Here is a 19,635-nt window from a genome sequence, read left to right on the forward strand (position 1 = left end):
CAACTTGGATTATGTTTAAACCAACTGGCTTTTAGCTAAATGCAATCTCTTACACATCTTGTGAGTGCATCTGCAAAGAGTTGCAGATCTGACTGTTGTCAGTGTAGAGGATGATGTATGAGCTCATAGCATCTTACTAATTCTCAGTGTTTTTATAAATATAGTAAAAGACAGGCACAAGATGAGTCCCTTGTGGCACATCACATGTAAAAAGACCTCAGGGAAAGAAATGGTCCTTCCTTATTTCATGAGAGTTTTGGTTTCTAGGCACTTGCTCCCGCTATCATGAAACTATTCTAGAATGCAGCCATCAGAACTGCTGCATCAACAGAATTTAATTCCTATTTAAGGCAACAAAAAAGGCTTAACATTTTTTCTGTTCCTTTGGTATGTGTGCAGGTTTTTATTTCATATATGAATCCCATTAACAGATCAAGCTATGACATTACTTCTACAAATCCCCAATTAAAAAATACAGTACGTTTTAGATACATAAACACATTCTATATATCTGGAAGCTCTGCTTCCTGCATTTCCTTCCCTTTATCTTCCACACACAAAGAAGTTGCCTCTAAGCCATCTCCTTATTCTCCTTTTAGCAACTCTGCCACTTCTCTCTCGCTCACGAGAGCAGGTCACGATTCCATCCTTTTATTCCTTCCAGATTCCTGTCACAATTCTGTCTGCCTGGGGTGGCACGCTCTGTGCCACCTGCAACCTACTCAGCTTACAGAAGTGCCTGGATGGGGCATTTGCAACTCACTCTTATCTAAGGTCAAGATGCCCAAGCAACAGAACGTTTGCAAGCTCAGATAAACAGTACATTCAGTTCCAAGTCTGCCAGCTGTCACTCTGTATATGTTTTTCACTTTAAACCAGGTTTTGAGTAGCAAATAAAAAACAGCTAGAGTGGAATGAAAAGCAAGTTCTGAAATGAAATAAAGGCAAAAGGTCCAGGTTAGGCTACATCTGTCTGTGACCTCAAAAAACTGTAACTCAAGTATTCAAGGAATGCATTTGAATCAATAGCATTATATACATTTGAAAAGTCTGCTTATGAATTAAATATTTTAAATCACATCTTCTTAGAGAAGCCACAGGCCAAATTCTTCTGCCTTTGAAGGTAGTAGAGTTTTGCCATTCACTGCAGTAATGTCTAAACGAGGAAAGGACTGTTGTGTCCATGTGTCTATTCAGCTTTTAACTACCATGAACATCTTGCATTGCTACATATGTTTAACTGAGAGAATTGTACCAAGAGCAACTGAATCCCAACTACTCAATGTTAAATGAGGATACAGTGTGGACACAAAAAAATCGTTTAGTCATAATCATACCATTACAGATACAATTCAACACATCTATCTAAAGTGGTTAATATTTAAATGGAAATAGATGTCATCACCTTTCTAAAAAGCAACTCACAAAATGTTTCACCTCCTGAATGTCAGGAATGCTTTAGTCAAACACAGTCTTGTGAAATCATATGTAACAGCTCTTGGAAATTTACATTTTGGGGGAAAAAGAAAAGATGCATTGTAGACTTCAACAAACCTGAAAAGGGTTTTCTGAGCAACAAACCAGAAAGTCACCCTTTTAGTAATCGGAAAAGCCAAGTACAAAAAGAGGGGTGGCTCTGGCAAACGAGGCTGCACACGGTGCAGAGACCTCCACAGACAAAGCACAGCTGCTGCTCTTTGCAATGAGGGATTAGCAGTCTAGGTCAAAGGAAAAAAGCCTCTCTGTAGCTAAGTGAGCAAACTGCAGAATGCATCCTCAGCACAGATGAGAAAGGGCCAGTTAACCAGCTTGCAAATTGTGCAGAAGCTTCTGGGAACAGAAACAAAATCAGCATCAATTTCTTGACAGAGCATGTAAAATATTTCTGGTGAAAAGCAGTGATGCCCTGCTGTAGAACTGAGGTTACAATAACCTCTCAATTACTTTAAAATTACATTTCTCCTTTCCCTTGTGTTCACTTATATAACAAGCACTTTTTCTTAATGGGAAAATGAACACATTATTTGTGGGGCTTTAACAACAGCATCTGGAAGTAACTGGCCTAGAGATGACACAAGCAGCTCTTTTAACTCTAATTCCCTAACAACTGAAGCTGTTAAATGCATACACATATGCACACAGAACTTTTTTCTTACATACAGACATTTGTATCTCTTTCAACTTTTGTACAATTGAGTCACATTATATTTTGGCTTTACACTGACACTTCAGTTAAATGGGATATAAGCCAATATTAGAAGAAAATAATTGCTTAACCTTTTATTACATACTAAATTTAGTTTTATTCTGCATCATTCACTTTAGCATCACTAAATGAAAGAAATGAAGTTTCCTGAAGTAACACTGTTTTAATGTATCAGTGTGAATGTATTTCTAATCTGGCTTTTATTTATCAATAAAGCACTGAAAAAGTTATTCACAATTAGGCTGTTATCTAAAGTAGCAAATTATTGCACATTACCAGAACCTTGACACCCATTTCAGTTTGTGGCATTATAGAAGTCATCAAAATTATTTGAACTAGAAGTACCAGAAAGTTGTACTGGTCAAAAAAACCCAGGAGCTTTTCTTCTTTTCCCATGTCAAATCAAAAACCAAGGGAATTTTAATGAAATGAAAAATGCAATAAAAATAAAAAGTCACCTTTCCTTGCTGGTAAAGAGTTTGCAATACCTGATTTCACATATAAATTTACACAACTGTTAGTAACTGCCGTTACCACAAAGGGCCCTTTCAAAGAAGCTGGGGTGGCAACTTCTGACAGATGGGAAGTTCCCAGGAGCTGTGCCCAGGCTCAGCAGAGCACTTCTTAACATCTGCACTAGTTCCCCAAGTTCTTGTGGGAGTTATTTATATACTGTACTTCTCCAACCTGAGAGACTGCTTGCGTGACAACTGACCCTTTAATGCAAGTAATCTGCACTAAGAAATAAAGATTATACCATTGCACTGGAACAGCAAACCTAAATTTAAGTATGTGAGCTGACACTTTGTAGCCTACATATTATATTTAAGACACAGGCACATGTCACCATTCCCCCACAGAGAATATCCTTGCTTGAAGAACTGAGTGTTAGCAGTCCTACGGAAATTTGTACTGATGGCCAAAAAAAGCTTTTCTCCACCATGGTCAAAAGCTATTCTCTACACATAAATTACAACTATATTAAGAAAAGTTTTAATGAAAAGTTTTGAAAATTCACATAAAAGTAGGAATCTTTGAGATTAGAAATATTTTTGGTTCTACAACAAATATTTCTAAGTAATGGTTTATTTACATACTTTTGTAGCAGTAGATGCTTTGTGAACTGCATCAGTACACAGTTATTTACAGAGCTAAAAAAAATAATCTAAGTACATTCAGTTTGTTTCTAAAATAAAGCCTATCAAAAATATACACTTGTTTAGAGTGTATATAGCACTCCATACATTTTCCTAAGGAGTACAGCTGAAAATGGAAGAATCTGGAAAGTGCATCTGCAAGTCAAAGGAAAGAGACAAACCTGGAGTGCTTCTTTCCCTAATATTATATTTTTAAATTTATGTTAGAAAAGAAAAACCTGGTTATTTTCAGGTAAGGTATATATTTTCCTGGACAATGCAGCAGATGAACTGGAGTAAAACTCCAGTTGTTTGTCAGTGATGAAGTTCAAGACAGTCCTTCAAGACTTTCCTGTGTGTTTTTTCTCCCTCCCCACTCTGAGGTCACTTGCTCACAAATACACATGATATGAGTTGAAACAGTGCAGAGTGATTGGGCCTTTAAGACTTTAGGACTACCTCAGAAGTGGTGCTTAACTTTAGAGGTCTTCAGACATTCTTCAGCATTTTATATGGCCGCCTGTGTTCCAGCAGTGGATAGGCTATTTCTTCTTCTTCCAAGAGTTTTTATACCATCTTAACTGCACAGCTCTTGTAAAGGACATAACTTCTCTCTTCCTGGTGTCAATAGGAACAAATTTTAGAAACAGGTATCTGTCAGTACTATTTAAAAATACCAGAAAACTCTGCCACAGTTTACAAGAGCATTTTAACTCTCATTACTCTGATCTATGGAAAATGGTAAAAAACAATTTCAAAAGCTTCAACACCTTTGTGTTAAAGTGAACAGGGATAACAAGGGCTTTTGGAGCCCAGTTCCCCACACCCAGTTTCTGCTATTTCTTCTTTATAGTCTTAAAAGGAAGCATCAGAAAACACCTAAATGGAGGAGGTGCTGACAGACTGAAAACTTTAATTGAGACTCCTTTCCCACAGTGCCTCCCACACAAAGCTGCAGAGTTTAAAGATTTTAACAGCTTATAAGCATGAGACAATTCTTTTTCCTGTGACCTTGCCTAATCTCTGCTAACTGGTATTAAAACATCAGATTTCAGTAAAAATCCTTGAGCCAAAGTGTACTTCTACTGGGCAAGGTATCTAATATCCCACAGCTGCACCTCAATTCCCAGACTCTTACTTACGATGTCTCATATTTAGCACATATAAGCACTGGTCAGTCTGTGCAGTGGGATGTTTTACTGCCCTCACAAGAAAGTTGTGTAAAACATCCCTTACTCTATATTAAAAATGAACACCTACTGCTAAGCTGAAAACTACCAGAGAGAAAAACTCACCCAGAAGCAGGTAACTTCTATGCCAACTTTTTCCATTCTGTCCTGTTTCCAAGTGGACAAATCCTTTCTTTACAACAGAAGTGTTCTGAGACACACTTCACCTATGCCTCTGCCTGCTGTGAGCACAGTCCTATCTTGTGTTCTGTAGCACTGGCCCATAACTCAGCACATCTTTGTAACACTTCAGAAATCAGTATGTCACCCAGAGTCTCAAAAGAAAGCAAATACCATTATAATAAATGTTTTGGTGATGTTCCCCTTAAGACTATTATACAAGAAGATTAAAAAGTTGACTAAAACCCATGGAAGTACCAAGTATCTGTACTAGTAAAGGAAAAGCACGTTACGGCAATATAGAGCTTTGCTAGGAAAGCCAGTGTGGCCAATTCCTCTGCCTCCACCCTCCCTTCCAAACACTTCTGTCAAGTAATATTCAAATACAAATAAAAACCTGAGTTAGAACCAAACTAGTGTTTCAACTCAACTAGAACTCTGTCTTTGAACTTACAGGGTGTGTATCATTTTGTTCACATAATAGGAGACTGTGTGGGAAGAACATGAAATGCAAGAACATCATGGGAAGGACTGGAGTCACAAATGACATGGCTCCTCCCTGAAACCCATCTGGAAAGTCTGAGTAACTGCTGGGTATCACCAGTTAGTCACATTCAATCAAATTTCAGCAACATCTGATTTGTTCCAAATAGCACAAGTTACATCAACTAATGAAAATTTTCTTGCTTGAGCATGTGTTTTTCTAAGCACATATTTTATAAGAAGTACATTTTTGAAATTCCCAATTTTTAATGCATTTTTTAAAATAAGATGATGAAATAAGTATTTCAAATCTGGCCAGTTTCCTTAGTTATACCAAATTCTACTGCTGAGACCTTAAACTTAAGACAGTCTCAGTAAAACCCCCACTAAACTTCATGGAACCACTCTATACAGATAGAGCAATTTTGCAATAATTTTTAACTATAAAATTTATTTTTCCTTGATTTTCAGGTACCTTTCATGAACAGTCAACTCACAGAGTAAGTTTACTCTACAAAGCACAGCAAGGCATTCTCCTGTGCCAAAGCATTCATATTCTATAATTCAGTTTTCCCAGCAAAATAGTAAAATGGTTATCAATATTTGATAACCCTGGATGTATTGAAAAAGCTTTGGGAGAGCATCATTATGCTCTCCTCTATCTAAGGACTGTCCTTCCATTTGTGGCGTTTTCCTTTGCTTTCTTTAAAGAAGTGTTGCTAAGGAAACAAGACTCTCATCTACCATTAGGTCCAAGGGTCTAGCAAGGTTTTTCTCAGAAATAATAGACCAACAATTACAAAACCAGTATTTTGTTTTGTTTTTAAATAAAGAAAAAAATTAAGGCAGAATTACTACATTCCCAACACATACAATATGCAAAAACATATGTTCCCTAGGGCATGCTCCTCTCTTCTAAACAAGATTTTCCTTTCATAACAAAATAAGGAGAAGCATTTAACCAATCATTAAAGCAAAAATTTGGGGTTTTTTTTCACTTAAAGAGCCAGTATGGTATTTAGCTTTGCCCTTTGAGAAAAAGCAGCAGACAGTTTTGTTAAACAAGAGTTCCCTGAAATAATGACCTGGCACTGCGTGCACAAAATCATTACAGACCTATTTACTGAACTGACTCACACAGAGTAACTAAGCCTGGCTCAATAAATTCAAATTTATATACTTCATTTAGACTTCCTGGTATTGTGGGTTTACACCACAAACCATTTTACTAATAAACATATATTCCACCAGAACAGATCTTAGGATTTACCCAAAATAAAGTGTTTGTTATCTGTAAAGTCAGTGTCTACAAGCAGAGTCAAAGCAATTAGCTTTTATTGGTTTAGATAAAATTTAAAATATGAACAGTTCCAAGTTTTAGTGAAGTCTCATCTATATATAGATGATGTGGCAGGCAAAGCCATGAGCCAGTAAAAAATGTCTACATTTTAAAATAATTTTGCCTCAGTTTCAGTAGAAGTAATCAGTAAATACTTAGAGATCACAGTGCTAATACCTTGATTTTGTATTTTAATAAAAGCATTTTTGAAAACAAAAAGGGGTTCTAAGATACAGTATTATTAATACCTCTGGAGGTCAACACCATCATAAATATATACATATATATATACATCTTCTAATTTGTAAAGTGAAGTTGAATGTTGAACTGCCTTAATATACTTCAGCCCAGTTTTGACTCAGAACACACATGTGCTGTATATTATATGCCATATATGACTATACATGTGTATATAATAAATGTGTTCAGTACTTATGTATTTCCAAATATCTTTCAAATACAGCTTTGGCTCAGACAACTCTTTCTTTTGCTAAGGAGTTTTAGTGATACGAAACTGCTAGAAAATGATGAAAATAAACCCCTCTCTCTGCTGCTGCCTGGCAGGTGAGCAGGACCTGCCTCATACTGAGCACTGGGTGATGCCCACGTCATGGCAACCAATCCACGGGGGCCCAAGTTAGCAGAACAGCAGCCCTGAAACTTCTTCAGCATCCTTGAACTCTCCTTAGGCCAGGGAGCTCCCACACCCTGGAAGGAAAAGTACTCAGTACACCCTCTTAAGTGTCAGTTTGGCACTCCACATCCTACCTCCCCAGGAATGTAGGATGCTCTGAAATCACTCCTACAGAACCTTGTAACTCAGTAAGGGAAAATGATGGTGTAACAGTTGTTTACTCTGGAGATGTTTAGCCTGGAGAAGAAGAGGCTCAGGGGAGACCCTTCTGCGCTCTACCTGCAAGGAGGCTGTAGCCAGGTGTGGTCAGCCTCTTCTCCCAAACAGCAAGCCATAGGACAAGAGAAAACAGCCTCAAGTTGTACCGGGGGCTATTTGGAAATATTTCTTCACCAAAAGTGTTGTCAAGCATTGAAACAGGCTGCCCAGGCAAGTGGCAAAGTCCCCAACCCTAGAGGGATTTAGAAGCCATGTAGATGTGGCACTTGGAGACAGAGTTGAGTGGTAGGCTTGGCAGTGCTGAGTTAATGGTTGGACTTGATGACCTTAAAGTTCTTTTTTGATGTAAACAATTCTATGATTCAATATGAAAGATGAGTATCTGAGGAGTCCCAGCTGCCTGCAGTCTTACTGGTTCAACAAGCTTTGACAGCATGTGGGGCATCTTTATTCTTAAAACTTAGTGGATTTTATAGGTTGAACGCCCCCTAAAAATTTTACCTTGCATGAGTGCACTTTGCTGTTAAATGGAGATAGGAGTTACACATTCCAGAGGGTTATTACCACTGGCTTCCCACATGCTCTGTGGTACACAGCTGTTGTCTGTCCACTCAACTGGACACAGAACCATGTTACCACCTATGGCCCTAAGCACCTCTTCTCACTTGGAGATCTGTGCCCTCTACCTCAATAAGGCAACCCTGAGAACTAGGAGACAACCTGAAGAACTCAGAGGTGACCAGCAGACACCTACTTTTCACAGACACGTACAAATGGAAAGGAAGCTTCCTGCCATTAAAAACAATATTAAACATAGAAGAACAGCATAACCCTGGTGAGTTCAGGCTGTCATGAACCTACACTGCTCTCTGCAGAATTTAATTTCAAGAGTGATAATGTAAGCTTCCTCTCACAATTAATTATCAGGTGTTTTTCCACTGGTGGCCACCAGACAGTGTATTATCAGAATTTAAAAAAGCTGACTTTCAGCAGTGGTCTACTACAAATCAAAGCCAAAAGTAAGACAGCTTGCAAAGTATTATCAGTGAGCAACACAGAAACAACAATATGCTCTGAAATATTACATGAAATATTATTTGCACAAATTAACTCAACCTATGGCTTCTGTCAATAGTGAAGGTCACAAAAACAGTCAAAAACATGTAATTTGCCCAGCTGTGCAGTTCAAAAAATTGCAATCAGATAGATGAGTATACTTTGCCCTGGATCAGTGGTAATGGCTATGTACACCCATAGCAACTCTGCCTGGTGATAAAGGTTTTGGGAAGTTAGCACTGACTTGTGGGACTGATTACAGGATTAGAGTAATAAACTCAACTGAACATATGAAGAAAGTTGTCCTGTCTGCACAAATACTTGTCACTAGTTTTTAGCAAATAAGGCCAGCATCAATCTTAATGTGATCAGTCATCAAATATTTTTCAATTCTACCCCTTAAATTAGCTTGCCATACTGCTGTCTTACAGCTGTATGGTAAACTTTGGAACAGGAGGAAAGAGTTTGTTTTTCACAGAGAGAGCAGGCAATATTGCAGCAACAAGGACTAAGACTCTTGAAAATGCTGACGAAGACAGAGCAGTACTTGATGCCAGCAGTAGCAAAATCCTTATATGGAATGTACACCCAAATTCAGTTATGAGAAAGTTGGGTTTTAGGTTTCATTTCCTTCCATCTTGTGCTTCTCATCCCAAGCTTCTCTTTGTTTCCTTTCTTGATCAACCACATCTAGGCTGAGTGTCTGACAGCAGTCCTAATTCCCTCAGGTGGAGTGGTTAGTAGAATACACAACAAAAAGACTGATTACATCATATAGTCAGTAGAGTAGCCTATGCTAGTTAAAGGAAGGTGGGTTACATATTATTTTAAAATTTAAACCCAGTTTTCAGCCATTAGGTTAATATACTTAAGCCTTGGAGTCCTCCAATTTTTCTTCACTACTTTCTTCTGGGACAGCAGACTCTGCCATGTAACATCTCCCTTTACCTGCCTGTTCTCTATCGCCCTCCCCAGATGCACATTCTAGCCTTGATGGGCTAAACCAAGACAGACTTAAAAATTTATGCACCTACACTTTAACATAGGCATAAAATATTACTTCAAATTCTATGAAACAGGTTAAAAAACAAAACTAAAATATCAAATGAAACTGTTTTTTTCAGTATCTCAAGTGTACGAAAGCAGGAGTTTAAAACTTCAGTGCCAAAACCTAAGTCTTACTGCTGTACAGAATACATGAAAAAGTAATTTATCAACCTGTTATGAAATTCTGTGGTAACCTGCTTCCAAGTTCAGAGTATTTTCTTGAAGGAGCTGTAAAACATAAGGTGTTTTTCATAATCTGGATTGGCTTATTTTTATGCATTCAGGTGGGATATGCAATTAACACATTCAGTCTAAAGAACTATTGTTCCCATGGTAAAATTTTTTCATTCTAAAATGCAATATTCAACACTGTAGAACATTTGGACATGGTTTACCTCCTAACAAAATGAAATAGAAATCACCAAGTCTGAATCTCTCTCTTCATAAAGTTCTGCAGAAGATTTTAATAATACACATTCTTTCCCCTGTGTTTCACTGATATAACTGCAAAGAAAATTGAATTTAACATGTAGATTTTTATTAGGAGTGCAGTAATAGCTTTTTAAACTATGGGTATTCTCATCCCTCCTCACAACTTAGGCAGATGCATCCAATTAATGATGAATCATTCCACACAAATTTCCTGTTTAGAACATACTGGCAATATCAGCATGACAACCTACAGAGCTCAAAATGGTCACAGATCACCACCATTTTGTTTACAGACCTGAAAGTGTAGGGTTGGAGTGTCCCAAGAAACAAACTGTTCACTCCAGATTCCCAGATGAACTATCATCATGGTACTTCAAAGGAACTAGACTCCTGTATGCGGATAGAGAGGTGTATGCTACACACTGGATACAATATACAGCTAGAGAGCACCACTAGAAATGAAGAAATTTATTGTGATCCTAAGGACTAGTCAGCATATTTGCAATAAAATTATGTGTGAAGGGAACAGTGGATATTTTGATTGCTAAGCACCAGGGCATTTAAAAACAGCTGTTCTTTTTGTACCATTTTACTGACTGAAAGCTGGGCCACAATTCCACAGAAGGTGGAAAGAAAACCTTTTCAGAAGGTGCCGAAAAGGGTAAGAATGAACTAGACAAACAACCTGGTTCAGTTTATCCATGTTGTATCTTCAAAATAACTGAAGAAAAGTGCCTCCCAGTGTCAAAGGAAAATAAAATCAGCAGAATATCTGACTGTATCCTCAACTGAAAGTTTTGCTCAAGTTCCACTTTTGGCAGTAGAGCCCATTCTCATTCTACCTACTTTGTTGATTAATTTCTGCTTTCCCTGAAGAAGTTTTTCCCTTTCAGGAATTGTCACATCTTCTGCAGAAGCCTATTGCCCACATAGTGCTGAAGGAAGCTATAATGTCCCAGTTTCTGATCCCTCCTAGGGAGGCCTCTTGAGCTCCAAGCTCACAAAGCCCATGGACATTTCAAAGGCGCTTCTTTTGTTCCTCAAATGGTCTCCTCTGGAAGGCCCCTAGTTGAAAAGACTGACCCCAAGAAGGAAACTGATCACAGGTAACCCTCTTCTTCATTTTTTATATAATGACTGATAGAAGGGAACACCTTTTTTGTGCTTTCTGGTATGAGCTTTACATTTGAGCAGTCATATTTGAAGTTTGGTTGTTATTTAAAAAAAAGACCAAAAACCAACCTGGAAACATTTTAGGTACCAAAAACATAAAAAAGATTTACTATGAAAGGTAACAAAATCCAATATGCCACTAAATACTATAGTTTATTTTAAAACAACTCATGTGCTTATGAAGATTCTTTTAAAAAATAGGTTAGTATATAGTTCCATTTTTCTCATCTTGAAAATTACTGAACTATCTGTCCTCTGAATAGCCTAGTATAAACTTCCACAGCATGTGGCCATCCTGTAAACACTGCACTGAAATTATTTCAGTTCCCTTTAATTTTCATCACTTTTCATGTATTTTGACTTCAGCTTTCAGAGTCAGAATGCAGTGACAGGAATCTTATAACCAGTTTTAAAGGTTAAGAGTACAGCCCTGTCTAACTTGTGAGAATGGAAAAATCTACAAGGAACAAAAATTATTTTCTTGAGCTATCACCTTATTCCTAGCCTTAGGGGGAAATTTTCTGTACAAACTCATTGTTCTTAATCAGGCACTGTAAAGCATACACCTAAATGAAACACTCCCCAGTGCAGGGGGCAAGTAATTTTCCATTCAGTCTGGCTCACTAATGGTTAAGATTTTAAGCCTTTTAACCCTCAACAAATAAATTGTTTTGAATTTTATTAAAAGCTTCTTCTCACTGACCATTTTGAATGCTGAGGTTTTAAAGGACACAAGCAGAAACATTCCAGAGTGCACAAAAAATAATCTGAACACAATAATGGTAACTAGGTCTTTCAGAAGTCTGTAATGACTCCAGGAGATAGGCAGTTGATCTTCTTCAAACTGAGCAGAGAAGCATGAAATGAACTTCAGGTTGCAACTAACTAGGGAGACATGTAAGAAAGAACATGTCTCATTCTAATATTACTTAATGCCATGATGGACAAGGCATTTTAACAGCAAAGAGGAAGATCCTGTAATGGACAAAAGCCTCAAATCTAAAGTGATCTGGAAGCACTAATTATTTTAAGTGATGACAATTTTAGAGGTCTACACATGCCAGAATGCAGCTTCTATTTTAAAGCACAATAAAGTCTATTGTAACTGAGAGGAACAAAATTCCATTGATTCTTTAGAGAATAAACTTAAGAAAACTCTTAGAAAAAACAAGTAGAAAGCTTGCTACTAGCTCTAGTGATAAACTTATTAGTTTTCACTCTATGCAAAGGAAATGGAACAATATTAAGGTGAATGAATTTAGGTGTAGATCAAAACATGAAGGATTATGCTGCCAGGGAGTGAAGGATTATCATCACTTACCTCCCTCATCCAGAAGCTTCCCACTCAGGGGCTGGGATGTATCTGAAGAGTAACATGTAATGGAAATTTGTAGCATTAAATTAACTGCAGCTGATTGGAAGCACCTGATGGAGAAGAGGTGAGAATACCTGCTGTTTTAGAAGCGTGAATAGGATAATCCCCAAATCTGACTTTCTGGTCTTCTGCCCTGACATTAACTACTACGGTTAAAATTTGTCTGAACACTGGAAAAATACTGTAATAATCAGTTAAAATAAGCTACTGGAGAGTAGTTTCCAGACCAATGAAAAGAGAATAGGCTCAACTTATGGTTTTTAACTGAAAGCATGGCCTTGTGACACCAGTAGTCAAATATCCAGGCAATACAGTTAGCATCAAAAGGAGACACAGGTTTTCACTGACCCATACAGCGACACAGCCAAAAAACCCAAAACAAACCAAAGCACACCTATCATCTCCTCAACGGACTACTTAAATATGTAAGTCAAGGCTACAGAAAACAAATTCTTACCTAGTAAGTGTGTACTCCCTGAGTCCTGAATGCAGGTTCATGGCAGAAAAAGTACCTATGCATCCACGCAATCGTTTATCTCGACCGATCTTCCACGTTACAAACAGTGGGCTGTGTTAGGGAGGAAAAGAGAGACGTGATCACAGGAGCAATTTTGACAGTGTGAAATCTCAGTAACAGTGCCCTTCCATTTCAGGCAACAGGGAGCCAAATCTCTAAAATAACTGTATCTGAACAGGCCATAGCAGTTAGAAATGTCCTTTGCAATTCTTTTGACTGTTCTAGAAACATTGTTCATCTGATATAATAGAAAATAAGATTACTGGAATAGTTTAGGGACAGAATGAAACTGCTTGGGAACAGATCTGATATGCTCAGTGTACCTTACTGTTAACCCATTAACCTTCTTCTGTGAATGGGAAAAGCTTTACCTTAGAGATCTGTACATAAGGAACCCTTTCTGGAAGGCAAAAATACCTGTCACACCAGCCATCCCTTCTTCTGAACATGAATATTTTGGTCCTTAACACTGCTGGCCAGAAACAGGAATCCATGGAAGACAACAAAATTTAGGAATGCTCTCTAAACTTAAAGAACTACCAGAGGAAAGGATATTTTCTCCATGAAGTTAGCATTTAAAAATCTCAAAAGCAACCGGAAGTGGAGCAAAATCTCTAACTTGAACACATGAGCATGACAGTTACAAAGAAATACTAATAACCAAACAATCCATATACTAAATTAAAAAGAAAGAGGCAAACCATACATCTCTTGGGGACAAACCTTTCCTTGCAGTTCTAGAGCATTGCATCAATCAATACACAAGCAACAGCAAACTACACTAAACTGAATTTCTCAAGGGAGTGCACGTGGCTCCTGGATACCAAGCCTAACAAAGATTTCTAATATTGAGATGAACAGGAATGTTCTGAGAAGAAAAGCATGTAAAATCTACTCTTTTTCTAGAAAGGTGATGAACCAAAGTGTATTACATAGAGAAGAGTGCATTTAATTACACGAGCAGATCAGTCCTTGCACAGCTGCACAGTGTAACAGAGATGGGTGTAACTGTACGGGGGGTACATACATAGGAATGGGTGCAGTTTGGGACTCTCAAGGAACAGCCCATATTCTTTTTCTCCTTCCACACCATTTGCTTTGCCTGGTGTGGCACAAGATACTTGTCCTGTGATGGCAGAAAAGGATATGCCTCAGTCTGCAGCACTAACACAGCAGCATTCAATCCTCTCCTAACTTGCTGAAACCTGTTATCACCTGCTGGTACAGCCACTTCCTCCTTACTTGATTGATCCGGACAAGTTCCCTTCTTTCAATGATGATGAATAAAAGAGGAAGCTGAAGTCATAGTTTTCTTTTGGATTTCCTTTTCTTTTTTACTGCCACTGCCCCCCCCTTTTCAAAGTTGTTGTAAATACTGAAAAGCATAAAGCCAGAAGGGCCCATTACCAAACACTTAATAAAACATGGGCTATTGCACTATTTTCCATTCAGATCAACAAGTGGCATTTTACTACATTTGCAAGAAAGGTATCCCAGTCACCCTTAATGGTACCAACAAAAATATTAGATCACAATGGCTGAAACCACTCTCTCCTCTTAAACAGAAATAAGCATGAGTAAGACTCAAAATGGACTTTAGCATTATTCTCTTGACCTTTATACTTGGATTATGAGATTTATTACCTGTAATACACTTAGGGGAGGGCTGTAATTCAGGGAAACATATACACATTTACATTCCTGTCAAAACTGAATTCCTTCTAAGATGCATCCTTACTGCTACTTCAAAAGGACAAGAGAAGACCAGAGAACTTCACTGAATGTCAAATCATACTGAAACATTTGCATACAATTTGAAGGTCCTTATCAATGAGTACCAAAAGAAAATGTCAAAGTTATATACATATATTTTTGTGCTAGTGGTAAGTAGGAGTATAAACATACTGTTCACACTGAGTTCAGTAAATGAACCACCACTGATAGACATTATTATCACACAACACAAAATCTGACTAAAGACGTTTTTCCAACCTTTCAACTTCTGTATTGCTCCCCAGGAGCCACTAAAGGTATGAGGATGTCTACACAGGAAATCTAAGCCTACTGAACAGAATTACTCAATTACCATCACAGATGTCTTCAAAGTGTAATATGGATCACAGGTTCAGAACAGTCAGGGACCCAAGAGGATTCTAACTCTTAAGATTCAAGAAATATGACTGAAAGAGACCTTCAGGGCTCCTGCAATTGTAAGGAATAATTATATAATTCTGTTCATAAATGATCCACATTCTACTGTTAGAAGTAGAAATAAAGGAGACAAAACCCCCAAAATGAAAAATTTGAAGGTTGCCTCAAAACCCTGCTGAAGTTCAGAACCTCTGGAAACATTGTGATTTCCTGCCAAAATGTTTTCCCAGCCAGCTTGTACCTAGCTATTCTTGTGCCAGCATTGTCCTTTACTTTAAATAGTTCTTTCCTTTCCTGGTTTTTATTCCCCCAAGTATTTATAGAAATAATTCACATGCCTCTCCAGACTTCACTTTGCTGAGTTGAGTGGGTTGTGCTCATTCAGTTTCCTCTCAAAGGGGACCTTTCCATTCTGACCATCACATCTCTTCTCTACACTTTTTTCCAGTTTAAATTTGCCTTCTTGAACATCCATGTTTTGAACCGCAGACAGAATTACAGAAGAGGGTCTTGCACCTGAATTGATGCTTCCATCTCTGAACTAGCTGCTCAACACTGACTGCTACATTTTAGTACTAACTCTTACAGCCCAATATGAAGTCCAAGTCTTCAGAAAGCATTTCTAGTCTTGCACTAAACAAAGACCATAGAAAACATGCTCATAGAAGCTAGACAAGCTATGGAGAGAAAAGAATGTTTTTCTTACTAGGGATGTTATTTTGCTTTTTATTGGCATCCTTGTTTTCAGATGCCAGCCTATCTTCCTCAAGCCTGCAATTATTTTCTTGTGTTTTAAAGCCAATAACCCACAAATAGACTTGCTATCTGACATAACTGCAAATCTAAAGCTAAAGTACCAACTCCACAGATACTGATGTCAAAAGCAGCTAAGTAAATTGGTTCATTTTCAGCTTGAAAAAAAAACCCCAACTTTTTCATCTGTTATCTGTTTTTCTTAAAATAAAAACAAGGGTTTTTTTGAGCAACACATTGTTAGACCTAAAAGTCTTCAGTAAAAAGCAGGAAAGATGGCAGATGCTTAGAGTCCTTGTTATCCAATGATGTACAGCAAGGATATGCATGGCATACTGGAGATCGGTCTTCTTTTTGCTTAAGGAAGTTTGAAGCCACATATCCCACAAGAATCAAAGAGTATGCTGGGTGGAGTGCTCTCACCTTTTTGTCTGGTTCCCTCTTGATGCAGTCAGAAAGCTGCAGATGTTATTGTTGTTAGTTTTAAAAAAAACATTCACGAAACCAGACTCTGCACTTCCCTGGGAGGTGCTCTAATAATCAGCCTCAAGCAGTTCTCTTACTCAGTTTAGGATGAAGCATAAAAGCAAAACAGCTCCAAGCTCGTGAGTGAGCTGGCTTGAACCAACAGACTCGGAAACTTATTTGTTCAGCTTCTCTTTGTGGTGCCAGGAACCTCTAACACATGCTGCTGACAGTGTTAGCAGGAATGCTGCAGAGCACCCCCAAGTATCAGAAGCTGAAAGATGGTGGAAGATGTTTCAAACCATACAGGAACAGAAGAAGAGACCAAATCCACACCCTCTGAAGCCCTGTACACATGACAATCATTCTTCTTTCATAAGAGTCTACATTTTGATTTCTTTTGTTTGAGAGCCAGACATTGAGAAAGTATTTCTATCCAAAACTATTTACAGGTGCCACAGCAAATTCACAAGCAACCTGAAGACTATAAACTCACCATCTAAACATCACTTAACTTACTATTTATTGAAAAGTCTTGCCAGCTCTAATCTAAATAGCAGGAACTGTTTCAGTTATTTGCTATAGAGGTTGTCAGGCACTACGCCATGAAATCCAGCTGATCATGTATATTGTTTTTCCTTTCAGTTGCAAAGAGTTTAAACTGATATTGTTTCCTTATATATAACTGCAGTCATTAAAAGGGGCATACCTACACAATCTGTCTCCTTGTCAGATTCTGAAATACATGCATGTATCCAACACCCTGAACACCGACTTTAAAGGCAAGCCAGAAAATGTGTGGCTGAAGCCCAGTTGCTTGGGTCACCCAATCAGCGCTGCCCATGTCACAGTCCAGCTACTATTACACCCTTTTCATTAATGAAAAAACTAGGACAGTGCTGTACTTGAGCATTAATCTGTTACAACTCCTGGAAAACTGGAACAATTCACATGCAGGCCACAATGTATAAACCTGTCTAAACATTGAAAGCAAGTATCAGAATAGTCTCTGATACATCACACTTAAAAAGCGTGCTTAGGGCATTGGTAATTTTTCACAACCAAAATCGCCTAAACCAATAACTGACCTGTTGCTATATGTTACTGAAAATATTTAGACTGAAAGCAGAAGTCTACAAGCTATTTTAGCAATCAGTCAGCTATCACAGTTAAGAGTCATCATGCCAATAACTTACACTGACATCATGCAGAATGCACTGTTAAAAATATCTTCTTTCAATATAAAGCAGCACTGGATACAAGCTGCCTCTTATTTACCAAAAAAGTGAAGGGATTCTTTAAGTTCGGGTGTGGGAGAGAAAGCAAGAACTATGAATAAATTGGTCTTGTCCTGATACCACCAGTATGAAAAGTTGCTCTTCCTTGTTATGGATATGGAGAAAAAGAAAGGGGGGGGAAGACGAGAAGAACAGTGGAAAGAAAGGGTAACAGATGAAGCATACTTCTCCACTTTTATTAAAGATGAGTGAGAAATGTTTTTGTTTCATTTGAAGACTTCCAAGTAATAAAAAACGTAGAGGACTTTGAAAAGGATTAAACTTGATGAACTGGAAGGTAAAATGATATTTAGACAGACACTTTAATTATAGTTATTTAACCACTACCTTTTATAACCAGAGAAGGTAAGAAAGCCTCTACAGCCCTCATGTTATTTGACACCCAGAGCTGTAGGATCTGACACTTTGAAAAGCTGCACGCTCACCCCTTTGAAAGACCAGAGTGCTTCCCCTTTGGCTCTGAGGATCTCCAAGCTCTCACATGCCCAGGAAGCACTCGGAACACACAAAGTGGCACTTCCAGCATTTTCCTTTTTGTTTCACACAGGTGAACGAGCTATTGCTCCCCAGTTCCAGAAATTTTAAGATTTTTATTTTTTAACATAAAATTACCCGGTCTTATTTGTGATCATGCTACACCTTCTAATAACACTAAACCTTCACATAACACTGTTTCCAACTAGAAGCATCTGGAGGAAAAGGAATTCAAGTTTGTCACTGAACAATCTGCTGCGACTCCTCCCAGGTGCAGTGCCAGCCCTGTCCAGAAGCACAGAGAGCAGCCTCCCTTCTACAACTGATGCACTCAACTCCAGCACTCTCCAGGCTGGGGTATTTCCAGCTGTCATAATTCCATGGGCTGAGTCTCATTACTCAATATAAGAGAATACAGCTCAGGAGTGAAGGAAGCAGCACACCCCTCTAAACAGCTTTATGAAGGGCACCTGCACAGACCTCTGAGGCACAGGAGGAGGGCAGGTATGCTGGAAGTACCTGGTTTGTGATGAAAGGGGAAACTCAGTGGATAAAATTACGGAGCTGGTCAACAACCACAAAAAAAGTCTGGTGTCTTTCTCAAACAGTCATCATGCAAGCACACAATGTGGATCAAGGACATTTTAGGTCACCAGATATATTCCAGATAAAGTCTGGTAAGACACAAGAAAGTCAAGACAGGAGTTCATGAGTTTCCAAAGGAGAATAAGGGAGAACAGCAAGAGCCCTCCATCCACATTTACAAAGACAGAATTTGTAGACAATTAATACATAAAGCTTTCTGGAAGCCAAGAGAAGCAACAAAAGGAAGAAATCAGTAGCTTCTCACAGGATCTCCAAGCTCCTTCCTCAAAGGAAAATGGCACAAGTGTGTGAAGACTGACAATCACAGCAATACATCCACTTGGAAAAACTGGAGAAGACAGAAAACCAGCAAAGCACAAGAAGAGGCACAACAAAGACAATCGATTTGCAACACATGAATATAAACGAGTATAAAGGAAAAACCCCCACTCTTCTCATAAAATCATTTATGAGAAGAAAAAGACAAGGAAATCGTTTGACAGCTACTTAACTCAGAGACTTAGGGGAACATCTGGCAACAGAAGATGCTAAGAAACCCACATTGTAAGATGTTCAATTAAAGAAAGTCCTAACAGTAAGAATCATTAAGTGTTGGGATTGACTGCCTTGGAGGATTTACAGCTGCCATCACCAGTGTATCCTCAAAGGCCTCCAAAAACAGGCCACTCTCAGGAATGCTGCAAATATATTTGATTCCATCCTTTAACAAGAGAAAAGAGAAAAATGGCCTCCTGATGTTCACTGCAGCCTCCTTTTCTGATTTTGTATGATGCAAGATAAGGTAACAAAGGGACAATTCACACATGAAACTGTATAAAACTGTGGGAGAGAACTGTCATTACAAACCCCCATGGTCAAAACACAAAAAAATCTGAAAAACCCACATTCATATTATACTTCTGTATGTTTCCTTCTAACGTAG

General features: G+C 38.2%; 1 protein-coding gene across 2 annotated transcripts in view; it reads right to left on the reverse strand.

Moving 5' to 3' along the window:
• The window catches only part of AMMECR1 (AMMECR nuclear protein 1), a 73,754-nt gene that overhangs the window by 27,073 nt on the left and 27,046 nt on the right, over nucleotides 1-19,635 (reverse strand). For both annotated transcript variants that reach the window (XM_069015400.1, XM_069015401.1), the window contains exon 2: nucleotides 12,907-13,017. In XM_069015400.1, coding sequence (XP_068871501.1) covers nucleotides 12,907-13,017 — 111 coding nt within the window. The remainder of the gene's footprint in view (nucleotides 1-12,906; nucleotides 13,018-19,635) is intronic.

Source organism: Aphelocoma coerulescens, chromosome 4A (assembly GCF_041296385.1).
Source record: "Aphelocoma coerulescens isolate FSJ_1873_10779 chromosome 4A, UR_Acoe_1.0, whole genome shotgun sequence".
Classification (NCBI taxonomy): domain Eukaryota; kingdom Metazoa; phylum Chordata; class Aves; order Passeriformes; family Corvidae; genus Aphelocoma; species Aphelocoma coerulescens.